Genomic DNA, 9628 nt, shown 5'->3' with positions numbered 1-9628 from the left:
TCTGTTGCATTACGTGTGACTCCTGAATTAAGTTGTAGTTATTTCAGCTGATTCTTTTTGGGACAAAAATGATTAAATATCTGTATGTTCTTATCTAAGTTGTTAGTTTTTTTTTTGGCTAATGGATATCTAAGTTGCTAGTTGCCTTCAGTCTGCACTTTTGCACATGTTGTGGTTACCCTGCATTGCCAAGCATATGACTGAAGTGGTGTGTACCTCTTGTCTCTGGCATGCTTTGTAGCAAAGCACTTGCCTGTCTTTGTCTTGCAAGTTGCAACTTCTATTTGTAGGAATTACAAGTTATGCCTTGTCCAAAACTGTGGACTAAGATCCTAAATCGTTGTTCAAAACTTCGTGTAGCTCTGGAATCAAGATCAAAGTTCTTCACCTCTATTCTGTTGTCAGCATGTTCTTTATTCATCACAAAGCAATAGGTTGAAGAGAAAATACGAGTGAAGAATCCGAATCTCCTTCCCTTGAGTGCACAAGGTGGCATGTACAGGCCCCTGCATTCCTACTGTAGGATGCAGCTTGAACAATCTGTAAGCTACATTGTAACTCTGTAGTTAACAAATATATATATGGATTAAAACCATGCTGATAAATTTGAGGAAAATGATGGTAGAAACATTTCAAAAATTCATTTGGAGAAAATTCTAGAATATCAAATAATTTATTGGAAGCGGAGGATTACTTTGAGAGGTATTAAATTTGGGGAAGCCAATACCAAATTCTTCCAGGCCAAAGCCACAATCAAATACAGAAACAATCACATTTCCATGCTTAGAGATGAATCTGGTTCTGAACATCATGATCATCAGTCTAAGGCTACCCTATTTTATTCCGAGTTTTGAAGGATAGATTGGGTCAGACATCCGTCAGTCGCAACCCCTACATCTTCACATTCTGATCCATCCCAATGACAATTTTCTTAACTTGGAAGCCCCATTCTCTAAAGAGGAAATTAATGAAGTAGTTATGAAGCTACCTAATGGTAAATCTCCTAGCCCTGATGGTCTCAATGCTGCTTGTTCTAAGGCATGTTCGAATATTGTTGCACTCGATTTCTATAAATTGATTGATGATTTCCATGGAGGCAAGGTCAACATTCAGAGTATCAACTACTCATTCATTAATTCTATACCTACTAATAAAGGGAGGTGATATTCTTGGTCCGTCATGCTACTTTGCAACCACCCCCCCCCCCTAATGTTTTTTCGTAGTCTAGTTTTAAGTCAAATTTTCGTTTTTTGCTGAAAGCCCTGTGATGTTTCTGGTAATCAATCCGTATGCCAATGTTAAGTCAGATTTTCTCTTTTGCAAGAGTCCCCCTGATATTAGGTTTAATCAACCCGCAATACATTTCAAATACTTTTTAAAAATATCCATATCTTTTAAGCCCTAACTCCAAATTTAACATGTTATATAGGTAATTTGATTAGAAAAATGTGTAGAATTTGAATATGATGTTATTTTACCTGTTAACCATTTAAAAAATGCTCTGTCTTTCTTTCATATCGGTGCCAATATGGACCGAAAATTAACACATCAGCTAAACCAACATTGGAGACGAAAGAAACCATCTATAACCACATATGCACGCCTCGTCAAAACCTCACAGAAAAAAACAGATTTCTCATCTTATGCCGAGAGAGAGAGACGCCTTAGGATTGACAACATTGAAATGTGTTGTGATTGTGTGAGCACTGAGGCCATCGTCAACGAGCGTGGGTAGGAGGATAAGTGGCAACACAGATGGGATGAAATGTGTTGAAATAAAGGACGTGGACCTATTGGGGTGTTAAGCCATGGTTATTAGGTTAGGGGATTGTGGTATTTTTTTCTCCCGTTCCAACACATGAGCTCTTTTGCTAGTTGATTCCTAGGAAAGATTTTGCTACTACACGTGGAGATTTTAGACCTATATCTCTGCTCAATTGTACTACAAAAATCATAACAAAACTCCTTGCAACCAGACTTCAGAGGTTTATCCTAAATACATGCATAAGAATCAGTATGGTTTTCCGAATAATAGATGCATTCATGATTGTTTAACTCGGTCATTTGAATACATCCACCAGCGTTGGCAAGCTAAAAAAGGAAATCGTGTTGCTTAAGCTTGACTTTGGGGAGGCCATTGATATGTTGAGCCATGACACTATCATTGAAATCATGTTTGCTAAGGGTTTTGGACCTAAATGGATTCAATGGATTAAGTTGGTTTACAACATTGGCTTCTCTTTTGTTCTTTTAAATGGTGTCCCAGGAAAACGGTTTCTATGCAAAAAAGGAGTAATATAAGGAGATCCACTCTCACCACTGATATTTGTGCTTGCCGCTGATCTCCTTGGATCTATAGTAAATGAAGCTATGCATAACTCTCTGATTGAGCCCCACTCCATCACACTACTTGTCCTGATTTCCTTGCCATTCAATATGCCGATGTCACTAATTTGGTTATTCTAGCTGTTGGCACTCAATTGCTTCACATAAAGAATCTATTGCTACATTATGCAACTTACACTGGACTCAAGCTCAATTATGCTAAATCCACTATGATATCAATCAATACCCCTAATCAGAAGATGCTCAACCTCTCAGCTCTTATAGGTTGTCAAGTGGGTTAGCTGCCTCTCATATACCTTGGACTTCCCTTGAGTCTCCCTAAACCAAGAATGAAGACATTGTGCCCATGCTTAAAAAGATTAATAATAGATTAAGTGGATGTGCTACTTGCTGTCCTATGGAGACAATTAACTCTAATAAACCAATCTTTGCCAGCATGCCAATTTTTGTCATGTGCTCTCCCTCCATCCCAATGACTATCGTTCATTAGATCAACAAATATTTAAAAATTTCTTCTGTAGAAAATATGGCACTACGGAGAAAGCCATGTCTCAGATTTCTTGGGATAATGCATGTCTGCCTAAATCCCATGGGGGACTTGGTATTTTAGATATCACCACTCACAATCAAACTCTACTAACGAAATATTTGCACAAGTTCTTCAACAAAGTGGATACCCCCCGGGTCAACATTATCTGGGAAACTTACTACTCAAGTTGCCTCCCTAGTAACAGAAGTCGTGGGTTCTCTTTGGTCGAAAGCTATTCTCAAGTTGCTGCCTATCTACAAAGAGCATGCTATTAGTGTACCTCGGTAGCAATTCCATTCTTTTTGGACTGATAAATGGCTTAACAAAGATTACAAATGGCCTACCTTGAACTTTACTCATTCTGTAATAACAGTGAGATTACGGTACAACAAGCTCTGGTACTGGAACACTTGGAACATTTATTCCACATGCCTCTGTCCACTCATGCTCGGCATTTCATTCTCTTGAACACCACCAAGCAGGGCATATAACACAACAAGATGGCATGGATAAGTGGACCTACCCCTGGAATTCTGGACTCTATTCTTCTATGAAGATGTATAAAATCATGATTGGTTCTAGCAACTACCATACAATCTTAAAATAACTTTGGAAGTGTTCTTCTCAGTTGAGACATAAGATATTTTTTCTGGATACCCCTCTATGACAGAGTTCATACCAGGAATGTACTAAAAAGGAAAACCAGTGTAATGAGCGCTTGGAGGGAACCCTTAGGGCATCTCCAATGTTGACTCCCAAAATGGTCCCAGTATCCATCTGCGGACCGGTCTGGACCAGTCCGCAAACACTAATGCTGGAGCCGGCCATCCAACCCTGTTCCCTAAATGTCTGCCCCTTTTTTCCTAAAGACCGCAAACTCAAAATAATTATAGGAAATAGCACAATTCATCCATAAATAACATGCAAATAGTTCAAATGTAAGTATTACATCCGAGATAACCGGATTTTCAACAAGTTTTTTCGAATTCATTGATTCCAGGTTGAGCGATACTAGAGTCAAAACAAGCACAAATCGTCCCGCACATACAACTCGTTGAGTTTCATCTAACAATGCATGTGCGTGAATGGTCTGCCCTAGGTCCTCTGGTACGACAACATGTAGAGCAACATTGAGTGTTTTGGGGAACGTAGCATGCAATTTCAAAAAAATTTCTATGATCATGCAAGATCTATCTAGGAGATGCATAGCAACGAGAGGGGGAGAGTGTGTCCACATACCCTCATAGACCGAAAGCGGAAGTGTTAGGCTAACGCGGTTGATGTAGTCGAATGTCTTCACGATCCAACCGATCTAAGTACCGAACGTATGACACCTCCGTGTTCATCACACCTTCAGCTCGATGACGTCCCTCGAACTCTTGATCCAGTAGAGGGTTGAGGGAGAGTTCCATCAGCACGGCGGTGTGGTGACGGTGATGGTGATGTGATCCACGTAGGGCTTCGCCTAAACACTACGACGCTATGACCGGAGGATTAAACTGTGGAGGGGGCACCGCACATGGCTAAGAGAACAATTGATGTGCCTTTGGGGTGCCCCCGCCCCCGTATATAAAGGAGGGGAGGAGGAGGTGGCCGGCCCTAGGGGTGGCACGCCATGGGGGGGGGGAGTCCTACTAGGACTGCACTCCTAGTAGGATTCAGCCCCCCTTCCTTCCAACGGAGAGGGGGAAGGGGAAAGAGGGGAGAGGGAGAAGGAAAGGGGGTCCGCACCCCCACCCCTTGTCCAATTCGGATTGGGCAGGGGGAGGCGTGCGCCTCCTCTTGTGGCCTTCCTCCCTCTCTCCACTATGGCCCATGAGGCCCATTAACTTTCCCAAGGGGGATCCGGTAACCTCCCGGTACTCCGAAAAATCCCCGAACCTCTTCAGAACCATTCCGATGTTCGTATATAACCTTCCAATATGTGAATATTTACCTCTCGACTATTTAGAGACTCCTCGTCATGTCCGTGATCTCATCCGGGACTCCGGACAAACTTCGGTCACCAAAACACATAACTCATAATACAAATCGTCATCGAAGGTTAAGCGTGCGGACCCTACGGGTTCAAGAACTATGTAGACATGACCGAGACACATCTCTAGTCAATAACCAATAGTGTAACCTGGATGGTCATATTGGTTCCTACATATTCTATGAAGATCTTTATTGGTCAAACTGCATAACAGCATACGTCATTCCCTTTGTCATCGGTATGTTACTTGTCCGAGATCCGATCGTCGGTATCATCATACCTAGTTCAATCTCGTTGCCGGCAAGTCTCTTTACTCGTTCCGTAATGCATCATCCCGCAAGTAACTCATTAATCACATTGCTTGCAAGGCTTATAGTGATGTGCATTACCGAGAGGTCCCAGAGATACCTCTCCGATACACGGAGTGACAAATCCTAATCTTGATCTATGCCAACCCAACAAACACCTTCGAAGACACCTGTAGAGCATCTTTATAATCACCCAGTTACGTTGTGACGTTTGATAGCACACAAGGTGTTCCTTCGGTATTCGGGAGTTGCGTAATCTCATAGTCAGAGGAATATGTATAAGTCATGAAGAAAGCAATAACAATAAAACTAAACGATCATAATGCTAAGCTAAAGGATGGGTCTTGTCCATCACATCATTCTCGTTGCCGGCAAGTAACTCATTAGATCCCGTTCATCAAATGACAACACACGTCTATGGTCAGGAAACTTAACCATCTTTGATTAACGAGCTAGTCAAGTAGAGGCATACTAGGGACACTCTGTTTGCCTATGTATTCACACATGTACTAAGTTTCCGGTTAATACAATTCTAGCATGACTAATAAACATTTATCATGATATAAGAAAATATAAATAACAACTTTATTATTGCCTGTAGGGCATATTTCCTTCAGAGTGATTGAATGAATAACCAACATGTAGAGCAGCAAGAAGCAAATCTTACGATCTCCATGGTTGATAAGCCCGACGGCCACACTGTCCTCGCTCGTGCAACCACATCACAAAACTTAATGACAGAGTTGCAGATGGTGTACCACGATGCGATATCGACTTCACATTGCGTTCATGGATGACGTGCATTGCCTAGAAAGTCCGCAGATACGGTCAACCAAGTATTGCACATCAACTCATCCTCGATCACCGAGTACTCCACCATCGTGCTTACTCTAGAAAACAACAATAAATTCAACAAAAAAGCTCAATAGCATTTGACTAGACACTTGCCGGGCATGGTGTCCGCCATGAACGTCGTCAGCAGGGGGCGGAGGTACCTAGCTACAGAGGGAACCTAGGGTGGACGGTAGCGTAGTCCAAGGAGGGCAGGCGCGTCGGCGGGGAATGTGGACATCCTACAATGCCCGGGCGGCTACTGGAGAGGAACATCGGTGGTGTCAGACAAGGAGGGTGCAGATGCAATGTATTTCTTCCAGATTCTTATATGGCGGTGGTCCGGTGTCCCGCAGCCCCCCTCCCCTGCGCCCAGCTTGCCTCTAGTTTACATGAAAATGGTCGGCCGGAACGATAGGGTACCGTGTTGGGGCAAAATGGGTCCGAATCGCTCGGTCCAGACAGATGCGAGCAGTTTGAGGGTCAACATTGGAGACACCCTTATGCACCTTTTCTAGGACTGTCCTTTTGCTGACAGATGCTAGAATCACATTATGCCACAAAAGAATATAGGTATATCTTGCTATGATGAAATTTTCTTATCTTTCATCTATGTTGTGCTTCCTAGAGAATTTGCTCCGGATATCATTTTAATGGGCTGTTCTAGCATTTTGTCCATTAAGATTGATAAAATCTCCAGACAAGCTGCTCCCCATTTTCAAGGTTGGATTCATTATCTGAAAAGGGCTTTTTGATTGCTGAGATTAGAGCAAAACCATCCAAAACTCGGAAGATCATGTTCTGGATTGAGAGCCACTTGTAATTATTAGCTCCAATGTTTCCCAAAATTGGCATTGCTTGATTTTCCTTTTGGCTGTAGCTTTTGCGTGTAAATATATTAATTACTAAATATTATCGTATAACTACTGCTCTACTATCCCGGGGTTAGAAATAAAATAGAATGGGCTTGTTTTTCTTTCATTGCACCTGTGACACGAATTGCTGGTGTTCTGCCATTTTGGGTATGAAATAGGACCCGAGAAATTGTGACATAAGGGCATCTCTAACACTGACCCCTAAACCGGACACCACATCTGTGCGCAGACCTAGAGAAAGTCTACATACACTGATGTGTAAACCGACCATTCAACTGTAGCCGCAAATGTCCGCAATAGTCTTCCATAAAACATGCTAAACATTGGTCAATTAAAGAAGAAAAAAGCCAAAATAACACCTTCGGCCAAAGAAGCAACATGCATTACATGCACCTTCAGCCAATGCAAATACAAAGCAATGCATTGCATTGCATGCAGCTTGCACCAAACACTTCCGCCAAAGCAATGCATTTTCGAAAAAAAAGAGATTAATGTCAATGTGTTTGGTGGAAGGTGTTTCAACATTTCGCGGAAGCAATGCATTTAGTAATAATTAGAGATTTTCGCTAAGTAAATCATGTTTGGCTAGCTAGGTATGTGCCCTCCGCCAAATCAAACTAGCTAGCTTGAAGCCTTCTTCCAAACATCGTGCTAATCACTTACTAATCACATTCTCCGCCAAATAGCATCGGCCTTTCGCCATCTTTCATAGACGAGGGCACGTAGTGACTTTTCATTGCCAGACGGATGTTCGTGTTGAAGTGTATACGTGGATTTCCTAACCTTTTCTATCAGTTCAGACTTTTAATTGTGTTAGCGCATGAAGCTTAACATAATATCCGAGTCTAAGATCTTGAGTTCAAGTCCTGACTTGACTAGTGCATGAAGCTTAACAATCCGGACTCTCGTAAAGCTTCCCATTGTTTAGTTTCGATTTACGAGAAAAGGATGTCCAGACCGCTCTGCAGACCGATGTGATATCATATTAGATGACAAACTATGACCGAACAACACGGTCCGAACAAATGCGGGCGATTTGAGAGTCTGCTTTGAAGATACCTAAATCCGGCATATTACTTTGGATACGGTCGTCACCTTTGGCGCTGCAGGCTCCAAGGCACGGTCTTTCTCGCGATCCTCTCCCTCGTCGAAATTGAACACGGTTGCCCCGTGAGGGTGCGCGTAACGCATTACCACATGGACATGGGAGTGACAAAAACAGATGCCCACCTGACCTCACTACTGATGTCAACTAAGAAAGCACCCTCCCCAACCACCGTGCCTCCAAGTTCCAATTTGTCGCAAGATCGAGCTACTTTGCCGTGTTAAAAAAAAACGACCACAAGCTATTTTGCCATGGCCGCCACTTCATTAGTTTGTCACCTGTAAATTCTTACACCAACACTGTATGTACAGCACCACGGAAGAACTCACCGCAGAGTGCATATTCTGCAGTATACAGGTTATCTTACTGGCCTGTGATGGTCTGATACCTAAGTAACTAGCATGCACATCCGAGCTACAACTACAAGACGACGTCGAATTGCACCATGGGGGTCGCCGTCTTGCTGCCGATGAACCGCTCCGACTGCGCCCTGCGCAGCGCGCTCGGGCCGGGGACGACCGGGGACGACCCCGCCTCCGGGCTGCCGCCGCTCTCCTCCGGGATGGACGTCAGCGCCCCGGACCACGGCGACCCCGTGCCGCTGTAGCCGCCGTGGCCGTACCCCTCGTACGCCCGGTAGCGGTCGTGTCTCGCCCCGCGCGCCGACGCCAGCCGTAGCACCTTGGAGAACAGCCTCCGGAGCAGGGCGGGAAGCCGCCTCGCGCGCTTCCTGCGGCCGGCTGGCTGGACGGCCGGGTCGGCGGCGGGGAGGTGCGGCATGGAGAGCGAGCGGCAGGCGAGCACGGCGGCGTCGAGCTGGCGCTTGAAGGCGGTGAGCTCGTAGGAGTCGTAGAGCGTGCTGCCGCAGTCCCAGAGCACGAGCGCGGCACCAGCACCACCACCACTGTCATCTGCGGGCTCGTGATCGGCTTGGACGTGCCTCGCCATCTTTATAGCTTTCCCTTTTTTGCTTGGATCAAAGCAGCAAGAAATGGATGAGAGGGAGGGGGAGAGGGGAGAGGGGCTGCTGGCTCGCTTTACAAGTGGGTGGAGGTGGCATGAACGCGCGGTGTGCAGCGTGTGATAAAGGCGACGAGGGAGCTCACGGCTCACACGACACGATCGACCTCCGTCTCCACTTGCGGCCGATCGACGTGAGAGAAAAAGGTGCAGAGATGGTGATCCAAAGGTGGATGTGGGAGTGGGACGCACTCTTTGGGGGGGATAGATTAGGTGTAAACGCATACGCTTATCTGTCGCAGTAAGCACTTAATTTACTTGAGTGGCCTGACCATTTAACTTTGCATCATAATTTCCATGGTCTTCCTGACATCGAGGCGTACGTGGATATATCATATATGGACGCTTGTTTTGTTTATTGTCAGAAGGAAATCATGTCCACGTCTGTACTGAGCGAAGCCCAACTACTGCCTTCAGAACATTTTTTTCCTTCAAACTTGCATGTCTTTCAGAGAGCAACAGCGGATAAACATATTCAATACAAATAAACTTTTATCGACGCATTCAAAGATCATTGCAGGAGGGCAAGCGGAATCAGACAAAGTTGGATCGGCGAACTTATCATCCATTCAACGGATGAATTATTCCACTCTAGGGAGTCAGGGTAACGATGTCGACGTGCCCCCAGGTCACAAGAGC

At 44.6% G+C, this 9628-nt stretch overlaps 1 protein-coding gene across 1 annotated transcript; it reads right to left on the bottom strand.

The window, feature by feature from the left end:
- Window positions 1–8195: 8195 nt before the first annotated feature.
- Window positions 8196–9028, bottom strand: LOC123151987 (uncharacterized). Its single transcript, XM_044571602.1, has one exon. The coding sequence runs from the start codon at window positions 8915–8917 to the stop codon at window positions 8390–8392; it is 528 nt and encodes a 175-aa protein (XP_044427537.1). The 5' UTR covers window positions 8918–9028; the 3' UTR covers window positions 8196–8389.
- Between the last annotated feature and the right edge of the window lie 600 nt (window positions 9029–9628).

The sequence above is a fragment of the Triticum aestivum genome, chromosome 7A, assembly GCF_018294505.1.
Source record: "Triticum aestivum cultivar Chinese Spring chromosome 7A, IWGSC CS RefSeq v2.1, whole genome shotgun sequence".
In the NCBI taxonomy this organism is placed as follows: Eukaryota; Viridiplantae; Streptophyta; class Magnoliopsida; order Poales; family Poaceae; genus Triticum; species Triticum aestivum.
The sequence above is the reverse complement of the archived record's forward strand: the minus strand, read 5'-3'. Positions and strand labels throughout refer to the sequence as shown.

Excerpts from the sequence above, each read along its gene's own strand:
- LOC123151987 (XM_044571602.1), bottom strand. The coding sequence starts at position 8,917 with ATGGCGAGGCACGTCCAAGCCGATCACGAGCCCGCAGATGACAGTGGT.